The sequence below is a fragment of the Ambystoma mexicanum genome, chromosome 11 (assembly GCF_040938575.1).
Source record: "Ambystoma mexicanum isolate Mex_15411 chromosome 11, UKY_AmexF1_1, whole genome shotgun sequence".
Classification (NCBI taxonomy): domain Eukaryota; kingdom Metazoa; phylum Chordata; class Amphibia; order Caudata; family Ambystomatidae; genus Ambystoma; species Ambystoma mexicanum.
In genome coordinates, this window is record NC_090934.1 from 1,009,415,847 (window position 1) to 1,009,443,419 (window position 27,573).

Consider the following 27,573-nt stretch of genomic DNA (forward strand, 5'->3'; position numbering starts at 1 on the left):
GGCATGATGCTGTCCTGCATCTACCTTATCCGGCTCAGCAGGTTGCAAATGTGACCCCTTCAGGAGTTCCCGGGCGCCCGCTGGATACAGGTGTCCGGAAGCTTCACGGACAAGATCTCTCTCACCGGCGAGTTCTGTCGGGCGATAAAATGGTGGGGGCGTCAGCTCCAACATTTCCCAAGGCACATGATTTTAATACCCCCCAGCCCCCAGTACCAGGACCAGTCACCACAGAAGCCTCCCTGTTAGGATGGGGAGGGCACACCGGACATCTGCACGCCAGAGATCTATGGCTGCCGGAGAAGTATCTTCATATTGACATCCTGGAGCTACGGGCAATGTTCTTGGCCCTCAAGTCGTTCCTGCCATCTCTGAAAGGCAAGGGGTGAGGATCTTCACTGACAACGCCACCATGTTCTACATCAGGAAGCAGGGGGGCACTCGATCCTCGGTGCTCTCCAAAGAAGCGCAGGACATGTAGCGCTGGGCAGTCGGATAGGTGGATGTTCCTCATTCCTCTCCACTTGGCAGGGGTCAAGGACACCACCGCAGACTTCCTCAGCAGGGAACTGCACTCCTGCCACGAGTGGGAGCTTTGTCAGGATCAGGTGGACCGCCTGTTCGGCAAATGGGGCAGGCCCTCAATAGATCTGTTTGTGACTATGGCAAACCCCAAGTGCCAGAAATTTGGCAGCCAATTCCACCAGCTGAGGAGCCTGGGAGGGACGTTTTCTCCTTCCTGTGGGAAGGACTGTTTCTGTATGCGTTTCCTACGTTCCTGCTACGAGTCTCCAACACACTGTGTCCATACAAGATGATACTCATCGCCCCAGAGATTTGGTATTCGGACCTTCTCTGCCCGTCGGCGTCGCCTCTGGTCAAGCTACCAGTGGCTCTGGATCTTCTCACCAGAGAAGGAGGCGCTATCCTGCATCATGACTCAAGATCGCTGAACCTGAGGGCTTGGCTCCTACAGCCCTAGTGTTTGGAGGATACGAGTTGCCTGCGGACTGCAGGGAGGCTCTCGCCAAGGCCAGGACGTCTGCGACCTTACTGGGAGGATAGCTCAGGGGCATTGCGCTCACCTTGGAAGCAAAACGACATGGAGCAACACTGGTTCGATCCCCGGGTCCGCGCTGAGCAACCTAGAAACCTCTGGGTATTAAGTGCGTTATAAGTAACCAATTATAATTTATAATAAGTACTACGGTCACAAGTGGAAGCGTTTTGCTATGTGGTGCCGGTCTCAGAAAATTACCCCTTTCAGGGTCCCACAGGTCCTTCCATACCTGCTATCCTTGGCCAAGGCCAGACTGGTGCACGCATCTATCAAGGTACATCTGGCGGCTATCGCCCGCTACACCAGGTCTCCAGGAAGATCATCACTTTGGTCCCACCGACTAGTCAAGGAATTTCTCAAAGGACTGTTTCGATCTTTCCCACCAGTGAAGGCTCCTGCCCCAGCATAGGAACTCAACGTGGTACTGATGAGGCTGATGGGGAGAGGCCCTCTTGAAGCCTATGCATCAGGCCCCACTCAAGTTCCTCTTGTGGAATTCCTTGTGGCCATCACCTGCCAGAATTGTTGATGAGATCCAGGCCCTATCCTGCAAGCAACCATACTTGACTTTCCATGAATCTAGGGTGGTGCTGCGTTCGCACCCCTCCTTCATGCCAAAGGTTCTGTCGGAATTCCACCTCAACAAGCCTTTGGTGTGGCCTGGCTTTTCCCTGAAACCTTCATCGTTGGCAGAGAGGGCCTTGCACTTTGCTGGACGTTGCTCGTGCCCTGAAATTCTATGTGACCCGCACAAAAAGTTTTTGGAAGACCTCACAACTGAACCATGTGAAGGCCTAGTCCAAGGTTTCCATTTCGCGGTGGCTCTCTGGCTGAATCACGCTCTGTCATCGGAGGAGTCCGCAGTCGGCCAGGCAGTGCTACACAACCTGTTCGCGTGAGATGAGCCTGTTCCGGAGTTAAGAAATGATTGCTTCTGTTGAGCCTTGCCACCTCCCGTGGTTGTGTAATGTTGTACTGCAATGTAGTTGTTATTCATGTGCATGTGAATCCATGCCTGACCCCATGCTGGAGAAGGTTTAAGTTACTTACCTTTAATTTCTCCAGCATGGGTCTGGCATGGATTCACATGCGAACCCTCCCTCCATCGCCTCTACGGCTCTTCTTGGTCATATTGCCACTTTGTGCTTACCAAATCTGAAGATGGCTGCCAGAGGGGCTTAGGGAGAGGACTGTCATTGGATGGGGGCAGAATGATCCAGAGGACAGTGATTGGTTTAAAGGAGAAATACAGTTTTTAAGTGAAAGTGAAACCGTTTTTTCTTTTACCGAGAATTCTCAGCCTGACAGGGAATATTCATGAGCATGTGAATCCATGCCAGACCCATGCTGGAGAACAATAGTTACAGGTAGGTAAATTAAACCTTATCTTAAGAAAAGGGAAAACAATACTTACGGGTAGGAAAAACTTAGTAAAAGAGAGAGAACACAGTGGAGCAAATAAGCATCACTTTTAAATAGTTTCTTTCAGAGTCAACAAAAAAAATCCTTCCTGAGAGAGAAACGAGAAAACATGTGCAGGGAAAGGCTTTCCAGTTCAGGTAGGTTGGTTCTCTGAGACAGAGGGACCAGTATTTTCCGAATAGATTAAGTCTTTGGGAGCAAGCTACCTCAGTGCCTCAAGGATCAGGAAGAGTTGGAGCTGAAGAAGAAGCCCAGGTATGAAGAAAGAAATGAATAAATTCCCACCACCAGCGCAGTGGGTTGAGGTGTGTTGGGTGGTCAATACCCTGGAACCGGGTAAGCAGTTCAGCAGGATGAGTTTGGTGATTTCCATGGGTGGTTGCTGTGCATGATGTTCAGTGACCATTGAGGGCTCCAGTGTCTGCACACCGATGCAATTGGGACCCCCAGACCGTTGGAGGATGAGTATTTGAGATTTGCAGATTCCCAGATCAGGGGTCGAAGCCAGGGAAGCAAGTGGCTGTAGCTTTGTCAGCTGTTGCTGGTGAAGGGTTGCCACACTGCCCTCAGGCGCATGATCTGGCTTCTGAGGTCTGGGTTGGTGAGACGCAAAGCATGAACGGATGATCATGAACTGAAATACACTTACCAGAGAAGGGTTAACGATGGAAGATGGACCCGGTTTCGAGTTTTTAGTATTGGGGGCGGCAACTACCTCTGGAGCTTCCTGTATGAGGAGATGGAAACCGAATGCTTACCTGAGGTCCTGCAGAGAAGATTCTCAAGTCAGTTTGGCTCTTCACGTCTTCAGAATCCTGGCAGCAAATACACACCCACATCTTGGTCCAGCGATGCCGGTTCAGTTAGAAGCTTCAGGGAGATGAGGCCTTTGAGGCAGTGCCGTGATCCAGTAGTCACCAGTGGGTTCCTTCTGGTGGTCTTTGGAGAGACAAAGCATCTCTCATTGTTCAGGACATCAAATGGATATGGCGCAGAGCTTTATTTCTTCCTTGAGCAGAAGTCGTGCCATAGTGCCGATTCAGAGATCCAGCTGTAGGCAAGGTTAGTTGTGTATCTTTTAGCACCCTCGGGAACCCCAGTGAGTGAATATTGCACCCAATAGCACACAAAGCGTATTTCAAACAGAGGGTAGTCGGCCAATGGCAGACCATCCCTTCAAGCATACTTGGGCATTCTGGAAGGGACTCTTGCTCAAAGTCATTAATCTACTCTGTCCTAGACAGGCATCTGCGTGTACCAGTAAGAACTGGTTTCATACTGTGAGTCAAGGAACACACTCACACTCACTCTTCAGGTTTTCGAGGGAACTACAACTTCTATCTTGATGAATGGTGAAGTGGTCAAAAAGGATCCTGCCAGGTAAAATAGAGTCCACCCAGTGGATGCTTTTTACACAGTTTAAAAGGCTACTACCAGCCTAACTACATTAACTACATTATTCACAGAGAGGGTACTATCTTTAGGAGACTGAGACATACCTTTGTGGTGTTTATCTTGGTTTTAGCAGCCATAAGGACTCTTTAAGGTGGAGCACAAAAATACAGAGCCAAACTCATGCTTGAGATTAAGCTTTGCTGGGATGAAAACAACTCACAAACACAGAAAAGTCAGCAAAAAGTCCCTGGGGCTAGCACATGTGGTAAAATGTGGGCTTTCTTCTTTAGATCTTACTTCCTATTGCAAAAGGTCTCTGCCCCAAAACTGTGGCATTCAGGAAAAGTCTTCACATCAATGGGTCCGAGTATAAGTTAAGATGTTTACACTGACAGACAAGGTGGTGTACAGCCAAGTATCAAGATATCTTGGGGGACAAGCGCAACTAGTAGACTCCTTTACTTTAGCTCCTTTCAAGTAACAATGGACGCCTCCTGGGTTCTCTGCGTTAGTGGGCAGGGCTTTCTGAGCATCTTGTCAGCTACAGACAGCTAAGTTCTGGAACTCTTTGCTAGTAGATTTGGACATGATAAATGAGGCATTCTCCCCTTACCTTCTCCCAGAAACTCAGTCTGCAGACCTTTGGTCCTCTCTAGGCTTGACTACTAATAGCCTCTTCCTCAATCTGCCTCTTTCCTCTCTTCACCCCATTCAACTAATCCAGAATAGTACTGCAAGGCGTATCCTTGGCCTCAAGCCCACGGACTGTATCGCTCCAGCCCTAGAATCTCTGCATTGGCTCCCGGTGGCCGCAAGGACCAGATCCAAGACCCTCTACATGATCCACAAGACCTTCTGGGGCCTGGGACCCCACTACATGAAATTCAATCTCCCCAAATACCTCCCTGCTAGAGCCCTTTGGTCCTCTAGCTCCAACTCTCTGCAGACCAGATGTTTTTCCAAGCAGAGAGTGGGGGTGGAGGGTTGTGGTGGGGGCTGGGAGGGCGTAGATCTCTCTTCTGCAGGTGCCTCCCTCTGAAATGGTCTACCTGGCCCTCTCAGATTGGAGCCAGACCTTAAGTTCTGGAAGCTTCTCAAGACTCTGCTCTTCTCTACCTCCTTCCCTCGCCCTCCCTTGCTAATCACCTCCCAAAGGCCCAAGTGCTGCTGCCACTGGTGGCCTGGTCACTTATGAATCACACAGAGCACCAGGCCCTCCCCTACCAGTCTATACCAGCACACCTCTAACCAGCACTGCCCTTTCCGGTCTCCCTTCCTGACCAGACTAGTGGGACGGGCATCCCTCCTGATTCTGGTCTGCCCCTCCAACCCCCCGTCCCACACTTAAATGTGGTCCACCGCTTGGCTCCTGCCCCCCCCCGCACCTGACTCCCCTTGGCGCTTGCCTAGCCCCTGGGCCCTTCCTCCCCCCCCCCCCCGTCATTTCCGACCCTGCACTTACGCCCCCTCCATGACCCCCTGCACTTATTTTACTTCACTTGCACGATCTGAATGTCACAACGCCTAGTAGGACCGTTATTGTTTATATCCCCTGCTCCCCCCACCCCCTTTTCGTTTTATGGCGCCTGGAATCACTTTTTGCTGTATAGTGCACCTTACTAATATTCAGTAATAAAAAAAATAAAAAAACTACAGTTTACAAGTGGAAAATTAAAACATTACTCTTTTAATATCCTTTGATTTAGTACTTGCTTGCATGGCGCTTTGTTGATCGACAGGTTTTCCAGATGTTGCCATCTACAGATTTTGCCACCATGCAAGTCTCTGTTCCAAAGGGGCTTTTGAGAATGCATTGTTTAGGTTCTGAAGCTCCTGTGGCCCCATGCCACTGAGGTACATTGAGAGGGCATGAGGCAACCCTAACCACGAAAAGTCATCTATTATAACTTTTGCACCGAACGTGGCCTTTGTTTCGAAAAACGGACTTGCTTTGCTTAGTCAATAAGATGCCCACACTTATTGCATTGTTTCAAGGCCATCTGAAGAAGTCTGCGTTGTCTTCAGGAGTTTGACTTTGCCAGGATAAATCTCACTTGTGTTTAATTGGACTGCAGCCCCCCAGCCTTGTCTCCAAAATCTCATTATCAGTCCATCTGCACAATTTGCAGATTCACATCTACTCAGCCTAGGCAATTGGCATCTCTGGGTTCAGGCCCTGAACCTTTGACCCTGGTCACCATGAGCAAGCCAGACTTAACGAACCCTGGCCTATCCTTTGAACGGAGTCAAGACATTTCTGTCTTCAAAGCCAGTTCATCGTCGTTGAGTCATGGACTAGTGTTGCTAAAAATATGAGCGAAGCGATGCATCTGGCATGTGGCGGCTCTTTTAGAAATATGAAGCGTAGGGTGTAATCCTCCCTGTGCTATTCCAATTTGAAATGCTAGAACTCATCCTGTCTGTGTCAGTGTATTTGGCAATGCGATATGAGATGTAACACATGCTGCGTTAGCGCTGTTCGAGGCACAAGACAGAAGATATTCAGCCCATGCGAATTCTGTTTGCCTGCTTAATGCAGAGTTTGTGCAGAAATGGTCTTTGTGGTGCATACAACAACCTGTAGTAATTTTCTGTAACAAAAATGCAAAATTTTAATCCTTTCAAAATTGTGCATAGATTGATTTGCCTGCGGTGGAAAGCCCATCTGGGAGAAAGTCACAAAAAATGTGTCCCCGGAGTGGGATGCAGTCCGCAGAGGGCCCACATATCTGCCCCACCGACCCCCACCTAGCTTGTGCCAGCCTGTTTCTATGCAGTCCACAATTGTTTCCCTCAATGCCTCCTACAATTATTGCAAACCCAGCAAGTTCACCATAGTAGAAGAGCCACAGCAGGATTGAGCAAGACCATTCTCCACACCATTGGCATTACCCGCCAATGTTGCAGAGGACTGAGACCCGCATTATAAAGATCAACCCTCCAGACATGTGGAACACAGGCGGTCTGAGAAAGCACTGGTAGAGCCAGCCGAACACTCCCAGACACAGAGCACGCGGCTAAGATAAGCGCCATCAGCACTGTATCCTGTAGCCCACCAGGGACTAAAACAAAGACTGGAAACCCCCGTAAACACTTACAATTGGTGGGGAAAGACACAAACTAGAGCACTCACCTGTTCATGCCGCTATTGTTCTGCGGTGGACCCGCATGGTAAAAGTGGCAGGGATTTACCCCATTTTTATAAACCTACTTTTTCCTGGGTTCATATTTTCCTCCGTTTTTACTTTTAACAGAAGACAGCAGCCCCTCTATCCTAGTGGGGAATCCAGATCCTGAATGGCCAGGGATAGAAAGCCAACCAGGAGGCAGGCATATACAAACAAACCACAGGAAGCAGGTATTGTGGGTTTTCTCGGGCGAGGTCAGAGGAGGTGGAGTACCAAGAGACCAGCAGGAAGAAGGAAGGAGCATCTGTTTGTGGGGGCGAATTCTGGACGTTGTGAGGTATTGGGTAGTGAGTTCTAGCTGTTCTGCAGTGCAAGAGTGCCTGTTAGTGTGGCAAATGGTGTTAAAGTAAATTGTGTAACGAGTGATGGTGAAGTGAATGTAACTGGGTGAAGGGAGGATGACCGAGTAGTGGGAAGGATGGAGTAGTAAGTGCAAAGGAGGTGGAATATCATCAAGGGGTGGAGGCTAGGCCTAGACGGAGCAAGGGTCATCAGAGGGACAGGAGCATAGACAGAGAAGAAAAGAGGTAGGTGACATGGAAAGGCAGGAATAGTAAGAGGAGAAGAGAGGGAAGGGGACAGTAGACTGTTGACAGGCAGATTAATGCATCATTGACCCTCCCCCGGGCCAATACCGCACAGGTGAGAGATGTTATTCACTTAGGCAACCATGCCGCCCTTCTCCTTGGCAGGTACAGCAGTACACCGACAATTTAGGCTGAAGATCACAATACATGTGCATGCATTAGACAAGAAGCAAATGTGCACTTAACATGCACATTTTACCTAATGTATATGTTCATTTATGCATGAAGAATATTAACATAGCATCCACAAGACATGACGAATACTGACATGCTTAATGTATACAGCGAATATAACATAAACAATGGGCAAATATAGCTCACTAACATAGTAACAAGAAAGTCATTGGGCAGCTATCTTCTTTACAATAGAAGCCGCAGCATGCGTTTAATTAAACGAAAGGCCTCAAGGCTTTGAGAGAACATGGCAACTAGTGCAAAGGTTACGAGAATTGACCGAGTCCTCTAGGTAATTTGGGAGTTTCCTGAGCCGTCTGCACAAGACCGTGAGAAATGACATGTTCAAGAGTGAATTGAGCAGGTTATCTGCAAGGCACATTCCCTATCCCTGTAAAAAACAAATCGCTGGATTAAGTTGGGAGAAACTTTAAGAAGTCCCTGAGGGAGTCTAGTTGGAAAAGGTGCATTGCCGTTAGGTCCTCACATCCGGAATAAGGCAGAGATTAGATAGTAAAGTTTAACAATTGCAATCTACTAACTCAAGGCCTGGGTTAGGGAGGAGGCGCTTTTCAAGGCGAGAGGGAGGGACAGCCAAATGGCCCATTGAGCAATTAGTAAAAACCCTTGAACTCTCTCTTGCAGTGATTACTGGTTTTGGGGGACTACCCTTTTGAAGACTTGGTTACAACATTCATATTTCTGTAAACCGATGTTAATGAGAGAGTAAGATAGGGAGGCCTATAAAATACCTCAAAAATTCTCAGTGCTTTCCACTTCTGAAGGTATAACAATTCTAGGAAACAGTGATTGTATGCAATGCCGTTTTAGGGTTTGCGGCGGGCCGGAAGGAGGAGTTGGACTCATGTGGGAAATTCTTAACGGTTTTATTTAAATTATAAGAAAAATGCCTATCTCACTCTATTGCAATCGGAATGTTCCCTACCTGATCATAATTAGGGAGCTCGTCTGTTGTCAAAAGCAAAATGTCCTCAGCCCAAAACCTAGCTCTAACTTACCCTACCACTGGAACTAATAACTAAAAATTGGCCTAAAGATATATCATTTGGCACCTTCCCCTTGGCCATTTCTCTTGAAGCTTTATTTCAGGGTTTTCAAACAAGTCTGACTTCGTCAAGTGCGGACAACAAGCTAGTAGGAGCTTTGGATTCTGATTCCCAGTGTCTTTTTCATGGGTTTATACAGTTTCTGTGATACGTTTCTAGGTTGGCTCTTCCAGAGTGTGCAAGACTTATCAATGTCCCTCTTGTTATCCTTTTGGATATAACCTTGTATACTCATTCTTATTAGTCCTTTGGACTCTAACTTTGAGATTTTCTCTGTTGGGGTTTGTTATACCCTTCACTATCGTGTGACACCAGCCATCACGGGGGCCCCTCTATTGGACTCCCCCTTTCTCTCACTGCGAGTAGTATTCAAAGTCTTACTAACAGCTTCCATGGTTTCTCCACAATCATACTTGGGAACTTACTCGCTATTTCCCCATACCCATATCTGTGCTTTCTTAATGATTCATAGTCCACATTGGCGATAAGGGCATGGGACCACCAGTCCTGGGTTTACCTGGGTTCCATGGTTTATCCACAATTATGCTTGGCAACTGTCTTGTGGTTTTCCCGAATACCTATTTGGGTTTTCTCCATATTCTACAGATCTCTTTGTAGTTCCTTTCACTTAATATATGGGTCCCGGTTACACCCCTTCTCTGTTCTACCCCGGTACCTTTGCTGCTTTGGTGTGGATTCTCGGGGCTTGGCATGACACTGGTCGATTTCCTCCTCCTTAGTATCTTCCCTCTGTTCTCCCGTGCAGAGCGGCTGTCTCCGTCTCGCTGTATCGCTGTGGTCCGCATATGGCTGCTGATGGAGGTTTTCGTTCTTTCCGCTTTCTCTGGTTTCAGCGTTGTTCATCGGCCCCCTGGCACACCACAGCTTCTTTGTGGTCACACCACTACTTGGGACTGTCTCTAGTCTTCTGTCTTGGCAGCGGTTTCTCCACTGTCTGTTGCACCAGTCCTCTGGTGTCTGTCTCTGGTATTCTCTGCTTCGTGGGCTGCCGCGAGCTCCACAATTCCACACTGCTTTGCCCGTCCAAGATGTCACTACGCCAGTGGGCTTCCCCTGCATATGGCTCTCTCTCTCTCTCCTCTCTCGATCAGCTCATCCAAGTTACTTACACGTTCACTTTCAAAGGGGTGTTTGTTTTCCTTCAGGTTTTGTATTTGATCCAGCATTACCTGAAGCCAAAAGGGGGGCCCATTGTAACGCCCACCTGGTTCCCACGGGGGCGCTGATCTAGTCTGGATTACTGCGGCCTCTTCTAGCGTGATGCGCAGGACCCGGAAAACCGATTGGACAGGACCTCCAAATCGTGCTTCCTTGGACCGTAGGAATATCCTTCTGCAGATGAGAAAGGGGATTAACAGTCTGCAGAATGGTGTGCTAGCTCCCGCCTTCCCCCCTCTGTTCCTCTCTATTCCTCCAAACCTGGTTTAGGCTCACCTTATGGTTTGGAAGGTTGAACTCTCCATCCTGCTTCTGGTACAGGGGCGCGCGTTCGTCCAGTTACTTCACTGGTTTTCAGAATGGCGCTGGCAAAATCCACTTGACTTTCCTGAGCGATGCGCCGTAAGTATGAAAGTTCAAGTGAGGCCCCCTTTATGCTGTCTTTCTCACCTGTGATCTGTCCTTTATTTCAGGTGCAGAATGAAGGCGATGCGTCGAGGGGTTAACCTGCCGAGGTGAGTAGTAATGAGGGCAATCCCTCTAGATGTCCTTATCATTCCTCTGAAATGTCTCTAGTCCTTTCCCCATAGGGGCCGGGGTACGGTACCTGCCAACGGGGCGGCGCCGACCCGAAATGTGGAAGAAAAGCCGGTAAGTATTATAGCTGTTAATCAGGCTTTCCTTCTGTGTGTCCTTCTGCTCACCTTTTGTTTCTTCCTCTCTCCCCTAGGTGCAGCGATGTGGCGTCCGATGCTGACAGCCGCGATGGATCCGGGAGATGTCTCGAGGACAGGACAGGTGAGTGAAGCGTGGCGCTGCAGCGAGCAACGCGATGCTTTTAAATTGGTCTTCCTTCTGGGATGCTGGCGAGAAGATTCCGGATGCAGGTAAGAAGCTTGAAATAATCCTTGGTTTTCACCTTTCTCTTCTCTTCCTTCCTTGCAGGTCTTCCAGGTTCAAGACGGGCGTGGCTGTAGTCCAGGAGCAGGAGCAGACACGGTGAGCGTTAAGATGCAGGAAGCAGAACAACGCGAAGCATGAGCTGCTGTCTGGGCGTGGCTTAAATAGCCTCCAAAGAAGTCCCAGGTATGTATCCTTCCCCAACTAGGTATGTATCCTTCCCTGGCCAGGCCCGAGTGGAAAATAAAGTCCCTATGAAAAAATTAGTCCCTTTCAGGTCTCAGGGAGGCCTGAAGCGTGCAGCATGGTCTGCATCAGGTAAGTGCACAAAACACCTCCCTTTATGAGCCTGGTGCCTATGGCGCCAGGACTGATGTCCAACATGAGCCAGGCGCCAAAGGCGCCAAGACTGGGTCCAAAGAGTCCCTATAAGGGGCCGCTGGGCTTTTACCCGAGGGCATGATGCCTGCTTCCGGGGGTGCTGGGCCTGGCCTGATGCTCCTGGGGTAGGCATCATGACACCCATTATTTTTGGTTAAAGGCAATCCCATATAAACAGAGTATTGTTTTCATAGGGAGTTCCTTGTGGGAATGAGTTCTTGTCCCCTAGAGGGGAGTCACTCCCAGTGAGGTCCCACTTGCCCAGACCCCGAGGGGGGTGGCCCTTATGGAGTGGGCTTGCTTCCCTAGCTTCAAAGAGGCGAATACTCTCGATGCATTCCAAGTTATAATAGGCACACAAGTGTGAAGTTTAAATAAATGCACCTGTTTTTCTTCATCTTTAATGCTGCTTTGCTGATTGATGCAGTTTGCGATCTGCAAACACAAGCAGCCATGAGAGCATGGTCTCCTCTGTCCATCACTTCTGGGTTGTAAAATGACTGTTCTAATTCGGCCCTATTGCCGGATGCTAACATCTTAAGACAGAGTTGCATACTTAGCAATGATGTATATACTTTTGGGGCAGATACGAAGTAAAACCTGCAAAAATGATTGGATTTCTTGTTTTGTTAATGTTAAAGGGTACTTGTACCGTGCACCATCACCACCAAAGTGGTCCTTAGGTTGCTCTGGCGGATCGGAAAAAGGAGGGTGTGAATAAAAAAAACAGGGGGGCTGTCGGGAGGGTTAGTAGGGTATAGAGAGAATTAGAAAGTGAGAGTTGTGATGTCCTGTTGACCGCTTCCGTTCGGTTTGCACCGTTCGCTGAGCTTAGGTGTGATTTTCAGGTTGGTGCTATTCCCATGTGCTGTTGTGCTGGATTGCGTGTGGTTTGTATATTTTTGCACTGTGGTGATGTACGTGCGGATTGCTGTGCAGAGAGGTGGTTGTGAGTTTCTGTAGAAGTGTATGCTGAATATTGAAGTTTTAGATTTGGATTGGCGTTGTAAATAGTTGTATTGCCTGGGCCACACACACACACTCACACCCTGAAATGTTCTGCCACAGTATACACATGTCTGTGTTGGCACTAACCGTATATACTACCTTACACCTGGCTCCTATCACATCCCCATCGCTATTAAAGTTTACTGCCCTCACAACAAACGCCTATTATCTTCGGGGATAGGCATACTTTCCCATGAAATGCGAGGTATACAGTGTTTCACAGTTCTCTGGTTTTGGGTGCAGGAAGTGGAACAGTAGGGTAGTCCCACCTGTCACTACACGTATGTTGTAAAAATATAGGCACCATGATTTTAATATTGCTTTAAAGTTTAAAAAAACATATAAACTATTTTTGTATGTTTTCATAAACTTAAGTATGAAGAAAACATAGTAATGGGTAACCTTGGTCCCCACACACTACATTACCCAATATACGGAAACATTTCCATGATAGATGTACTACATCTCTGTTTATAAAGGAGGAAGAGTTCAACAATTATGAAATGATTCCAAAGAGTCGTAAGACACAGTTGAATGGGTCGGTAAAGAAGAAAACTAGACCACCCAACACTTTTATGCACATGGGACAGACAAATTTCCCTAGTCAAATAAATGATCAGATCCCTTCATTATTTCCCAAATTTTTCATTGTACTTATGAAAACAATGATATGAATATGTCTACTGGGAGACACCACAAAGAACAACAGTGTTCTATTTGAAGAGGCAGAAAACATTCCAATAGCTATATCTCCAAGATGTATGACTTGGAGTTAAGTACACAGAGTTTACAACATACATATCCTTCTGTCTAGAGTCATCAAGACAGGGGTCATAACAAGTGAGCAAATGTGAACAAACAAATGCACACGAGTACAGTTGTAGGCAAAAATAGTACGTTTTTCACTGACTCAGCGAGTCGAGGTCTACAGTGTTTCGGCCCTTCAGGGGTATGAATATTAACCTTTCTTGGGGGGCCTTCGTCAGGACAGGTAGACTGTGAGGTCTGGGTGTACGTGTCTGCTAAGAGCTACAACACGGAAGGTTGTTGAAGCAGACAGCTTGATTCAATCTGATGTCCTTGCTTCACTGGCTGGACACAGTACAGATCCAATCTGGAAGGTTGCAGCTGGATTATGTTTTTTGCTGGGGCGCCATTTGGCACCTGGCCGGTGGGTCTTCTTAGTTTAGTGGAAGCGTTGATTGCTGGATGACACTGACTTGGAAGCTGGGTGCATCACATGCACGCGTATCAGGATAGCGTATGTTTAAGGTTCCTGTCTGCTGGATCGCTCCTGATGCGCCTTGCGTCTCCTAGCCGGCGTCATCCAGCAATCAACGCTGCCGGTAGAACACATCCACTGCCACCAGCCATAACTGGGTGATTGTGACTAAAAATGTCACAGGAGCAGAGTGAAGGAGGATACTAGGTATTCCTCTGGCACTCCACTGAAGGTGGTGTGTGCCAATCTCTCAAACAATAGAGTTTTGGGAGATATACTAAGTATCTCTTTTTCCTAGAACTGTAGTTACTTGAGGATATAGAAAAAGAACCTTAAAGGAGGACCCTATGGGTCCCCAGCAACACTGCCCATAGGGAGCTGTGTGCTGCAGTTGTAAAAACAGTTGTCTTTAAGAGCTATGGAGCAGACAAACACCATAGTACAGGTAGAGTACAAATAATAGAGTTCCAAAAGACAGCCCACAAGAATGAACGAGTGGAAAAAGGCTCCACTCATTCATGATTGAAAGAAAAAGGTCCAGAAGTCCAGCAAAAAGTGCTGGGGGTCTCACTAGGAGAGATGATGAAGCATAAAAATGACACATCTCCCTAAGAGGCACTTCAAGATAAGTTGCAGTAGCAGGGGGCTCCTAGGTCCCAGAACAGCAGTTAGCTCTGTCCTTTAGGCACTCCAGAACCAGAATGTGTTTTCAGGAGGATGGGCACCTGCGGTCAAGGTGTCCTCATTCACTCGGGGGCTGGTTAATCCAGCTCACTAACCCACAGACATGCATGTTTTAGTAACCAGCCAATCTGGACAGGCCAGCCAAACCTCCAAACACTCAGGCGCACCCAGAAGGTTTTGGATTTGGGATCTCTGGATGAGTTTAAACCAGTTTAAGCTGGCTTAAACAAAACCGAGGATGCCTTTGTGGGCTCAGGATGAATGTCAGTAAAACCTCAATTTATGGCCCTGCCTCATAGTTGACAAATACATTAGTACCCCGATGGCTACCATCTAGGTATATTGGGCTACTGTTAGGCAGGATTGTATGCAGTACCCTTTGGGTGCACTACAACAACCCTGACCTCCTGGCAATAGGATCCCAACCTTTGGTATATGAGTGTACTACACAGGTTGGCAGCGTGTTGAGCAGCCAGGCTTATCTCAAGAGGGGTCAATGTGAGTTGCAGAGGAGGTGCACAGAGATTCACAGTGACAAGCATTCAAAGAAACTCTTACACGCAAGGTTTCTTGATTAAACAATTATTAATTTATTTAAGTCAGTTTGAGTAAGCCTTCCTCAGAAGGTGCAATATAATAGTAACACACAAATACGCACTCAGAGTTGCCCTAAATCAGTAAACACCCATTTGGGATGGCACAAAGACACTTCATACACCCTCAGGTGATTTCAATTGCTAGGACACTGTGGACATTAATATATCACTGTTGCATTTAGGGCAAAGGAGTATGTCAAAGAAACAGATTATTAGAATAAAACGAGAGATCTCACAAATATTCAGAAGCAGGTAAGTACTTTTGGTAACCCCCAATGCAAATAAGTTAACCCTTTCCTGGAAGGAGGGATAAACACAGTGTCAGAGGGAAGAAGAGATATTCAGGGAGCCAAGCCAGGCCAAAGTCAATTGGACAAAAGTCAAGGTGAGCTGAAGCAATTCTTGCAGGTAGGTAAAAGTCTTGCACAATGTTTTAGAAGTCTTTGTAGAAAAGAAGAAAGCAAATTAGGGCCACACGCTGATTAGGCTTGTGAGGTAAAGAAACTGTTAGCAACTCTACAGAAGCAACCAAGACAAGTCTCCACAGAGAACAAGTGAGGTTACACAACAAGAGGTAAGTTCTTAGACTTTACAGTACCTTTGGTTAAAAGAAGAGGGCTTTGGCTGGCTTCTGTTCCTGTGCAGCTCTGCAGATCCGGTGTTCCTGGGCCCCAGTTTGGGGACAAGAGGGAGGACGTCTGGAAGATTCCTGCACTGCAACGGGACGGTCAGCGATAGAAAGGACCAACTTCTATTCAGTGGCACTTTGTGGTTTCAGCTTCTTGCGCCTAAGCAAATAGCAACACTGCAGACTCTTGGCTGTCAAGATGGGCTTTCCTTGCATCTGGGGTCCAGCACTGTGTTGAGGTGGCTCAGGCTCGGTCAGTCCTGCTTCCTGGGAGTCCGGAGGATCTTTCTGGAGCTCTTGGCCAACTAAAAAGCAGCGCACATGAACTGGTGTTTCTCTCCCTGTCTCTTCGGTTTCCAGCAGCAACTGCAGTGGAAATGCAACCAGCTTCCAGAGGATGTCCAGGTGGCTTACTTTGGAGTTGATTGGTCCCACCAACTCAAGGGGAGAAGTCGTCCTTACAGGGCTTCTCTAGTCGAAACGAATTTGGAGCTTCAGCACAGCAGCAGAGCTTCACTGAGCAAAACAACGGTCCAGGAGTTTCAGCAGGCATCTCTTCCAAGTTCATCTTCCTATTCCTTCGTCCACTGGTCGACTCTGCCTTCCAAGCCAAAAAGCCTTGCCTTTTATGCAGGTATCTCCCATTAATTCCAGCCTAGCTGTCAGTCACCCAGCAGGGGGGCTGTCCTTAACGGACAGCCAGCCGGCCAATCACCTAAGAGTGCATTGCTGTCTCCCAGTATACTAAGCACAGGGAGTTTCGGGCACCCCCCTCGCTTCCTGCCCCTGCCAGACACCCTGGAGCCAGAGGCAGGAGTCACTGGTGAATCACGCCAAAGACCAAACGAACAAAGGGACCAAACCTGATTTGGCACACAGAGTAAATCTCAAGAAGGACCTTTCCACAAAGAAACGGCGAAAAAAGAAGACTGGGGGGGGGGGGCATTTTTGACAAAAAGTACACCCTTGGGTGCTTTACTGCAGCTGCAAACGCAGCCCGTGGTAAAAGCACACCACAGTAGTTAAAAATAAACCACTGCCACCAGCCATTCATCGAGGAAAGGGTAACATAAAAATGTTACATGAGAAACTAGTCCAAGGGTATACGAAGTAACCCCTCAGCACCCTATTGTAAGATAGTGTGTGCTGGGTCTAGAAAGTTAAAAGTGTAAGTAAAGTCAATTTCAGTTCACTGCTCATGTATCCAAGAGAAGGTATTTAAACCTTTGGGAAATCTGAAAGACTTCCCTGTGCCTCTGCACTGAAGGTGCTGTGTGACACAATGTAAAAGATGATGCCTATGGAGGTTGTCAGGCTCCACAACCAAAATAAATAGTGTTCAAATCACATTAAACATATGAGAGTGGGAAAAAGGGTCTCACTCTCTCCAGATTAAAAATGAAAAGTCCTAAAATCCAGCAACGTTGATGGGGTGTCTCTAAGGTAGAGAGGAATGAGCACATTTCTGAGAATTCCCCCTGACGGGTACTAAAGTGGTTAACATGGCTACAGACCTGGTGAAACCAAAACAAAAAATACAGCTGCGATCAGCCTTATCCAACACCTTTTCAAGGTTAAACATTACCCTGGGGACAAAATATTTAAGCACCCATGCCTTGGTAGCCAAATTGGCTTCTGTTGAGCAGCACACCAATATGAATTGCATTGACAGGAGAAATTCACTAGAAGTCCCTGCCAGCACTAAAAAAAGTCAGTAATGACAAAGCCATCACAAAGTTAGGCAAAATAACCCCTTAACAGATTTCTGTCCCAACAGTGATCCTGGGTGCTATTTCTGGCTTTGGAAATTAATCAACAGCTGTGCTCACTTAACCTCCATTGCCGCATATTGGAAATCTGTATTGTAGGCATGTAAAATCAAGTGTTCAGTCCACTGCTGTGTTCAATTAGGGTCCCTGTCCCCATGCCTCCACATCAAATACTTGTTTATGGTGGCTAGTCTTACTTGCAAAACACACATGCACAACCCTCTCATATAAAAGATACTCCTGTTAGAAGAAATGTTCCATCTAAAGCAGCCCCCTCAAGCTTAGTCCACTTATCGAATGCCAAAAAACCCTAACTGCACTATACATACATCATAATTAATTTTGGGTAGGTTATGTCTGACTGGTTGTTGGGGGATATTTATCTGTTTTATGCTTAATCCCCTCTCCTAGTGAGACGCCCCACACTTTTTGCTGGACTTCTGGACCTTTTTCTTTCTCTCTTGAAGGACCTTTGGGAACTGTTTTTTTTATCTTGTACTATGCAGTCTTGCTTTCCACCATACCTCTTAAAGGCATCTGTGTTACATGTTTGCAGCACATAGCACCCTATGTGTAGTTTTGCTAGGAACCCTTTGGGTTCTCCTTTGATGTTCTTTCACTATCCTCAAAAACTATTATTCTTAAGACTAGAAGGATACTTTGTCATTCCTAAAACTTTTACTTATGATATTGGCACACACCACCTTATGGGGAGTGATAGGACATGTTCTACCAACTTTTCTGCTGTTTTCTACCGAAGACTATATTCACAGCCTCGGTTATGCACAAAAGGGTGACCTATGTTCCAACATGGTGGCTCCTTTTTTTGTTGGCATTTCTTGTGTGGTTGTCCCTTGTTAGCCCTTTTACCATTCTGGGAGGAGGAGGTCGGTGTACGGGTTTTATCTTTGACACAAACTCTTTGAGTCCCTGCCTAGGCTCCAGTGTGTCAGTGAAGGCAGAAAGAACGGAAGGAATTTAACACTCCCCTGCCCTTTGTCTGCTAGAGTGCCTGAATGGAACCAGTTCCCACTGGGGGGGCTGGCTGTTCTGATCGGACAGCCAGCCGCCGCTTTCTGTAAACTACTGGGAGAGTTTGCAGAGTAGTGAATTGGAAATCCAAATAAAAGGTGAGGTTCCTGAGGCAGAAGGCAAGTCTACCACTGGAAGAGAAGATCCAAAGCTGAAGACGACCAGAGGCGCCTGCGGACCCTACCAGGAACCATGAAGCGAGCGCTGCTTTCCGGACCCCGTTTTCTTATCGACAGAAGAGCTCCAAAGAGGACGACTCCTTTCACTTGGCTGGTGGGACCAACGAGTCAGAAGACGAACTGCAGACCGAGCCATCCCCTGAGCTGCTGCGACCTTCCAGGGATGCAAACTGCGAATACCAGGGGACCTCCGACCCATTTCCAGTGCAACATCTTTGCGTGGACGCATCCACCCAGAACATTAGTGAGCTCCAGTTGGACCTCCAGAGGCATGATCCCACTCATCCAAGTCCCCTCACTAGAGTGCAGGACTGAAGAACCGAGGAAGAGCGACCAGGCAATAACCGTCCTTTGTTGGAGCTGATAAAAAATTGCCAAAACCGCAGACCGACGAAATCCTTGCTGAGAGTCCTTTCTCACGACTGCTGCTGTGACATCCCATTCAGCGTCCTTCCTTTTATCAACAGACTGAGGAATCGGGAGACCGGGCCCGCTGCTGCGTCACAGGAGAGAATTCAGCTGCATTAGCTTCATCTAACCTAAGGTACTGTGGGGCTCGAGGTAGAACGTACATCAAGCTGAATAGTCGCTCCAGTGTGACTGGGATGCGTTACAAGGTGTTTGGGTGTCAACCCACACCTCTGGTCCAGGCTTAGCAGCGTGTGTCCTATTAGGGAGTCCTTTGCGGGGTCCCTATGACTTGTGTTATCTACTAAAGCATTTTTATATAAGTGACTAAAGTATCCTGAAGATCCTTTCCTTTTCTGCTGCTGCATAAGACTTTTGTTGCACTCCTACACTAACTTTAATGCACTCTTGGATAGGTAGGGATTGGGCTGCCAAAGCATTAGAAGCCTTGAAAAGTGTTGCTATGAAATCTTTTACTGCTAATACTGTTGAGTGTAACCCTCCTTTTCCTACCTACAGACTTTGTCTGTGTGACTTTATAAATAAATGAATCTGTAATTTCTCTACAACAAATGCGGGTGCGTGGCACTACATGTTATATGGTAGAACTGCCAGTGTCATATTCTGTAACAATTGTAAGCGTGTGCAACTACTATTGAATTAGTCCGCTTTAAAAAAGTATTGTTCATATTTCCTATGTCTATTGGTTAGTCTAAAAGAGTATTTACTTACTTGCCTTGTATATATAAAATAAATGTATCTTTCAGTGTGTAAGAGTTTCTTTGGACTATTGTATTGACCGGGTTCAGTGTACTTGGCTACAGCTCTCATCCTCCTCATAAGATAGGCCCGACTGCTCTGCCATTCTACCAGATTCTTTGGGTAGTGCAGACTTCTACTAAGCGTTGGGGATCTGTAAACCAAGGGATAGTTTTATAGAGTCTTACCTCCAAGTGGACTTTAGGAAAGCTCCCCTAACACTGGTCGCTTTGTCTTTTATAGGACCTGGAGGTGGAGAATGAAGAGCTGAAAGAGCGATTGTGGGAGATTCAGCGCGAGCATCGACAGATGTTTGACAAGAGTGGTGCGTTGCAGCAGCAGCAGCTCAACCAGGTCTGTATGGCACCACTTTGGGGGGGGGGGAGTTAGGAAATTAGAGGTGATCTTTTGTGAAGAAACTATTCATGGTTTAGCTCTGTAAGGGGCTGGAAACCTCAAATCATTGAAAGCTGCAGGTTGTAATGTACAGATCAAATGCTCTCTTACAGAAGGAAGAGTTGGCAATGATGCTGGAAGCGAAGGAGAAGGAGCACGAAGGAAGCTTGCGCACCATTGAGTCCCTGAGAGCCAGACTGCGATACTATGAGGTACGTGCTTCCTCAGAGCTAGGCTGATGAACTATGAAGTGTCTGTCCCGTCAACCAGTCCAGGCTGCTTTGAAAGACGGGTCACAAGAGAAAGCCCGAGGTGTGTCTGTGAAGGGTGAGTTACGAGGGGGTATTGCTGTCTCCTGCTACCAAAGTCCAGTGCCTGGAAGTTAAGTATGCCCCGAGTTCCCAGCTGAGATTATACTAGAATTAGATCATGTTTCTATGTAGCACTAAAAGCATATGTTATCAAATTTAATCTTAAAGGTAGGTAATTCCTAGACCCCAGAATGATGGACTGATTTAACCATGTCAGATTGCGGGCCTGTGACCGCAAGAATGCTCAGTGCTCAAACAAGTGCTTAACTCACTGAGCTATCTTAACAGTGAGTTGCGTGATTGTACGGCGTGAATCTCAGAACTCAGGAATACCACAGAGTCTGTATTTCTGGAAGAACAGAGACTGAAGCACAATAAAGTATGTTTGCGCCACAAATGCCAGACTGAGTCTCTGGCACACAGTCATCTTTTGCATTGCTCTACTTTAAATAGTTCTCTGTCGAGGATATAATCCTGGAAGATTATTTCAGATAATTTTTAGAGTTCTTCAACCATGTTGGGGCGTCTCAAAGATCTGAGCACTAATGAAATAAATGTCTTTGAGAAACTCAATAGTTGTGTGTGTATATGTGAGATTATTTTTTGGGGGTTTTTTTGTGTTTTTTTTTGTATCTTTTGCCACCATCTTTACAGGATCCAGCATTGTTTTAGATCTATTATTTTTGGACCCTAAAACTTTTTTTTTTTTTTTTTAGCCCTTTTTGTTTATCCATTCGGCTGCCTTTTTTTCCTCCTGGTATCTTCTTGTATCCATGTTTTACTTTTTTTCCTGCAACACATGATGATATTGTCCCTGTTATTACTAATGTTATTTTGGTTTTCAGTAGTTTGCTAAATCTTTTTTTGCTTTAATTTCTTTTGCCATCAGCATTCAACTTGAAGGGTGAGCAAAGAAAAACCATAGGCAACTTTGCACATGCAGTATTTAAAAAAAATATTAAAAAAGCTGTGACCGTGTTTTATGGGACATTCAACATTTTCAATTGTATTTTGCCTTCAGGCAAGTGGGGCCTGTATGCCCAACAGGTCGCAGTTAATAATTATTGTGAGGAATCGGCAACATTCATGAACAGAACAGCCAACGCGTGTTTCGATGCTAGGGAAGGGTCTTTGGCAAGGCAATAGTGGTGGCCTGTGGAGCCCACTGGTGGGATGGTCCTATGGTTGCGGGGCCATTTAGGAGAGGTACGGCGATGTACCCAGGATAATCTCCAATTAATGAGGGACTTGCGAATAATGCGATGTCTCAGGTAATTGTAGTGATTGTCACATGACCATGCAAGTTCAGAGGTTCAAAAATGCGCAGCAGATATTTTGCAGGTTCAAAGCCGTGCACGTACTGGGCAGCTGTGTCTTCGTTAGATGGCTGTGTCGGGCGATCATCTGGGCGACCATCCGGACGGGATGCTAGTATGAACTGGCTAATAAAAGGCTGTCGTTTTAAAAAAATAACACTGCATGAGCAAAGTTGCTCTTGGTTTTTCTTTCCCCAGTTTAGCTTTTTCAGGGTACTTCGGGTGTGCCCCCCTAACAAGGCACATGCAGCAGGCATAACGAGCACAATCTCGTCAAACTAAGCTGAAGCCCAGCGCACGTGATAAATAAGTTGATCGCCCGGCCGCCCTGCTCCTATCAATTTGAAGGCACCCATCCTAAGTGTGAACGGAAAATGGTGGAGCAGGTGGCCATGGCTCAGTTATTTGATGGCACTGTCTGATTGGGACACAGTGACACTGGGATAACTCCCTCTGGAAGAGTGGATGGGGGCTTGTGTCATTGTATGCTGCCAGCCACGCACTGTGAACCAACATCCCCGTGACTTTTCCGCTTCCTGGCAGCACGTGGAGTCGCTGGCATGAATGATGCATGCAGCAGCTCACAAGACGCAGCTTCTTAAGCCGTGTGTCCTTTTTTTCAAAGTTAGTGCAGCAGCCCAGTTTCTGAGGGCTCCCAGCTTCAACACTTGTGGGATTCTGTCCTGGTTTTACTTTAAATGCAAGTTCGGGCTTCAACCCAAAGACACGAAGCAGTCCATTCTAGTTTTGGCAACTGGAACCCTCTCCTCGTCAGCCAGTGACTGTGACCGTGTTAAGAGACATCTGTATTCCACTTTACTTGCCGTTGGACCTGGTACTCACATTTCAGTCAGGGTTGAAATTGTGAACTGTTCACCAGGAGCAAAAAGCAGTTCCTGGGTATCGGGCAGAATCACTTGGGCAGGAGCAGCCATTGGGGATCCAGGAGCAAGTATGCAGCGCACAGAAAATCTAACTTGCCGCAAGATGCAAACTTTGTGTCCATTTTTTTACTATCCAATATGCTCTAAATGTGCCTTAGGTGAGTTCTTTATACAGTTAATATCACATGGCTAGGTGTGTATGGCACCACTTGCCACAGGAGGCACAGGTAGCTCCTGGCAGTTGGTTTCAAGCTAACCAGCCTCCCCTTGGCTATAACCAGGAGCTAAAGAGCTCCAGCTCCTGGCAATTTCGAACCCTGATTTACACACGGGCCCCTGAGAGCTACTTCCCGGAGCTACAGCAGACTGCCCGACTAAAATCAAATAAGATTACACCCACCAGTGGCACCAATGTAGCAATTTATGGCTAGCAGATGTAGGAACATGTTTTGCCCGTCCAGATCAAACAGTCGAAGGGTCACGTATTGCACTATGACTTTGTACAATGGAGGAAATGGAGCAACTGACACATCTCCTTGAAGGGCATTGGCAGAGCGCGGATGATGTAATGCACATGGCGGGGGAGAAGTGATGGAAATCCCCATCACTTGTTGATGGGTGGGAGGTTTACTTTTATTAATGACATGAAGGCCAGCATTCTGCTTCAACGTCCTTCACTTTTATTTCAGCAGCAAGACTCTTTGTCATCAATTCATCCCTTCACCCCAAGGAGGAGCCACCCCCTTTGGGATTAGAGAGGTGAGCCTCTTACCCAATACCCTCCCTAGGGAGTGGACATGGCAAATGATATCACACTCTGGGTAACCCCTTCGCCCCCTTGTGTACAAGGAGACCCCAGACAGGGATAGAACTATGCCTCCCTCATACCTGGATTTAACATTGTTATTTGCATACCTAGGGACTGACCATGGTAATAATGTGCAGGAATCTTTTTTTTTAATTAAGTTTATTGAAATTTACATAAAAACATACATACAGAGCATAGATTCATCAACGCGATAAATATAGAATTCATCACAAGGTATCTTTCCACATACCACCATCCCCTACCCTACGTAACAAAAATCAATCTAAAATATCATTACAACTCATCCAAAAATCTACTCCACATGTCATCAAATAATTTCATTTTTTGTTTCTGCGGAGAATAACCTTCTCCATTCTGGAAACCTGTCTTAAGTCTTCTATCCACTCTGAAAAGGTTGGTCTCTCATCACATTTCCATTTCCTCAAAACTATTTTCTTGGCTGAATTGGCTGCCCTGAAAAACCAGCATCTCTGTGGGTAAGTAGGTTCTTACACCTTATCATCCTCACCCAAAATGACAGCAATGTAGTCAAAATCTTCCTGCAACCTTAGAACCTCATTAATCTTCTTAGTGACTCTCCTCCAAAATGTCCTCAATTCATAACAATCCCAGATCATATGTTCAAAAGAGCCAACTGCATGTTTACACCTCCAGCAAGCCTCTGAATCAATCATTCCTCTTGCATGAAGTCTTTGGGGAGTCCAGAACACTCTGTTAAGAATTTTGATTTGTCGGCTTTGCTCTCCCAAATTAATGGAAGTAGAGACACATTTTTACAAATACACCTCCATCTGTCCTCAGACATATCTGAACCAAGTATCTCAGACCATTTCGATAGTAATTCCTCTGCTGGTACATGACGTTGGGCCAGATTCTTGTATACCTTAGCCGCCATACTTCCCTCTGCCTTATACGCAGACAACCACATCTGCCATCCATTGCCATCAACTGCACCCTCATTCCGCAGGATTCTCCTCAATTTCCTGTATTCTCCCATTGTACAGTCACTGAGATCTTTAACTCGTGCCAGTCTTTTGAAACTGATGTTCAGGAATCTTTAAGACCGGCTGGGGTGGTTTCTAACCTTCAACTGTTACCATGTGAGACCGAGAACCAATCCGTTCTCCCTTTCGGTGCTACCGCGAAACATAAGAGTCTTGTGACATCTGGAGAGAGAAAGAAGGGGCAGAGACCTGCACCAGACAAAGCGGGAAGAAGAGCTGTGCCCGGTGGAGCCAACACACAGAGGAGATGCTGCTCTGGTGGAAGGTGGAGTCTGCCATCAATGCTGTGTATCTGGTGAAACCGCTTGCAGCTGGCAGAGCCGCAGAACACTGCTATCTGGAGTCTGGCCTTGAGTTGGAAGAGCTACTCCCTGCTGGCACAGGAACAGCGACTACTGGAGTCACAAACCACCAGAATAGGCTGGAGCAGACGACAAACCACCAGAAGAAGACCACTGAAGGCTGTGATCCATGGAGAGTCTGCAAAAGGAGTCGGAAATGGTCCGCCACGGCCAAGGGAAGCCCAAGCAAAGAAGGTATGCTGGCTGTACCAGGAACCAAGAGGCGGGCAGACAGAGCAGTGGATACACTATGCTGGGGTGAGAAAGTTAAAAGCCTAAGAGGGGGCAAACATTGAGAACTAGCCGAACCGGGGAGACCATTCCCAAACCCCACGCTAGGTTGAGAAAGCGAAAAAGCCAACCGGTGCTGGCCTAGAGAATACCCCACGAGGTCTGAAAACCAGCTGCGACTGACTGCCTGGGAGGCCAGAAAACCCATGATGAGCTGACCCAGTACCCCCCAAGAGGGCTGGACGCCATTCAGTACGCAGCCGGACTGGTGGGCCAGACAGCGCACGGGGGCTAAAAGACATCCAGGAGAAAGTTTGCAAAACCAAATAAAAGATGTACTTTGTGAATTGATGCAAACCATTGCCCAGGAGTCCTGAGCTACGTGCTCTTGCAAAAGTGAAAGAGTTAAAGGACCCCGATTTTGAGCTGCGTCAGCAGGCCAGAGGAGGTGGGGGGAGGGGGGGGGAGAAGAGCGAGAGAGACACAGGTGGGTGGAGGTGAGAAACTAGCCACCCAAGGCACAGTATATTGGGAACCAACTTGGACAGACGTTTTATATTTAGGTTATTAGTTGCAGGTATGGAGCCATAGGGACAGAATAGGTTTGGGCAGGAAACATAATGTTTGAGAGACATTATGAGCACCGTTTTGGTATTTGCTTTTGAAGTTAGTCAAACGTATCACTATAGCAATAAGGTTAGTTGAGGTTTTCTTTTCTTTGATAAAACATTTTGAACCATATCTTCGTGTCCGTCTCTTTTCTGCCCTACCACAGGTGGTAACACACGGTCCCCTATCGTATATGGACTGTACATCATCTTGCCAATTTCATAACATTTTCATTAGACCTTGGAGTGAAAATACTATTGCCTGTGTCATGACTCGAATGAAGTCTCCCTTACACTAATAAGTAATGGACATTTATATTCTGTGGCAGGACACAGGGGGTGAATAGTATGCTTGTATAAAACGTACTTCCCAACAACAAAGTAACCTCCTGAATACGCTTAAAGTAGAACTCCTTGAAAGTAGTCCCGACCAGATGGGCAGTTCTCATAGCATCCCTGTATACTGCCTCAGAAACGGTAGGCTTTCCAGATCATAGCACCACTTAGCTGAAATCCCAGCTGCTCTCATGGTGCATCGCTTCAGTGTGGGGGGGGCGACTCTGCGCCTATGAGCAGCTGCTTAGACCAGGCCAGCCTACAGAGGCTGTCGCCACTCTGTATTGCTTGAGGCAGCATTCGGGAGATCCGCAAAGGACCGAGCAAAATATACCCCATGTACATGTTGCAATGAAAAAGGAGACCCCTTTTGCTGTGGGAACCCTTTGGGCAAAATAGAGGGCACTGACATAGGAAACCCTTAATGGTGAGGGGGCATAGAAGCTCCAAGGGCATGTGAATCGCACACCTTTGGTAAGGCGGGAAGCCAGGGGTTGCTTCCCAACATGATCCTGTACACAAAATCATGCCCTGCCTATATGGCATGCATATCAACATACAGTTTGGAAAACACGTTCCCTTTGCATGATATTGTACTTGCAATTTATATATCAACTTTTCCCATTATTATAGTCTCAATGCGCTTCAGGTGGGAATGCCCTCGGGGACCAAAGTCCAGAATGTTTGAGGACACGGAGTAAGATTACAGTGCCGGTAAAGAGCAACCCATGAGGTGAGGACTATGGATGGGTGCTAAGGAGGGGAGTTGGGAGATGGTGTGAGTGCTAGTGTCAGCACACCCGAATTTGACCTAGGTCTGCGCTGCATGCTGATCTCAAAAGTGTTGAGACACCGTCTAGTCTAAGTAGGCAGAGATTATGTGACCAGTGCAACCAAAATATTGGCATAGTCCTTGCTGCATTCTGATGTGTGTGGGTAGCCAGGCCTGCGACTAGTGTCAATCGGAGTGGTGCGTTATACGTACCTTTTGCAGCTTCGGTGGGGATTTCATACATTGATTTGTAAGGCTACCTTGCACAGTTAGGCTAAATGCAAGATACAGTTAACAAAAAATGGGCTAAAATGAAATATGGCTCACTAACGCAAATGGCTAAAGCAAGGTAAGGCTACCTGTCACAATTAGGCTAAATGTGATATATAGCGAACTATTAGAAATGGGCTGAATGCGAGATATAGCTGACTAAAACCATCTGTCGTAAGTATGGTTAATTTCACAAGCTATCTAGGTGTGACGCGTGGCTAATCTGCCCAATTCTATTGAAGTGAGATGCGTGGCTGGTCCTTGTAATTGCTAAATACAGAGTATTTGCCACCTGACGCAATTAAGCTAAATGCAATGTATGACTGCCTGACACAATAGGTCTAAATGCGGGATATAACTAACAAATTGAAATGGGCTAAATGCGATATATGGCTGACTAACACAAATGGCTAAAGCAAAGTAAGGCTACCTTGCACAAATAGGCTGCATGCAAAATATGGCTAACACAATTGGCTAAAGTAAGGTAAGGCTGCCTTGCGCAATTAGGCTTAATGTGAGGTATAGCTGACTAACACAAATGGGCTAAAAGCAAGACGAGTCTACCCTTCACAATTAGGCTAAGTGCAAGATATGGCTAACTAACCCAAATGGGCTAAAAGCAAGGTGAAGGTACCCT

The 27,573-nt window shown here is 46.8% G+C and overlaps 1 protein-coding gene across 6 annotated transcripts in view; it reads left to right on the top strand.

Moving 5' to 3' along the window:
* UACA (uveal autoantigen with coiled-coil domains and ankyrin repeats) overlaps window positions 1–27,573 on the top strand; it is a 523,730-nt gene that overhangs the window by 351,787 nt on the left and 144,370 nt on the right. For all 6 annotated transcript variants that reach the window (XM_069624208.1, XM_069624210.1, XM_069624213.1 and 3 more), the window contains exons 11-12: window positions 19,882–19,992; window positions 20,148–20,246. In XM_069624208.1, coding sequence (XP_069480309.1) covers window positions 19,882–19,992; window positions 20,148–20,246 — 210 coding nt within the window. The remainder of the gene's footprint in view (window positions 1–19,881; window positions 19,993–20,147; window positions 20,247–27,573) is intronic.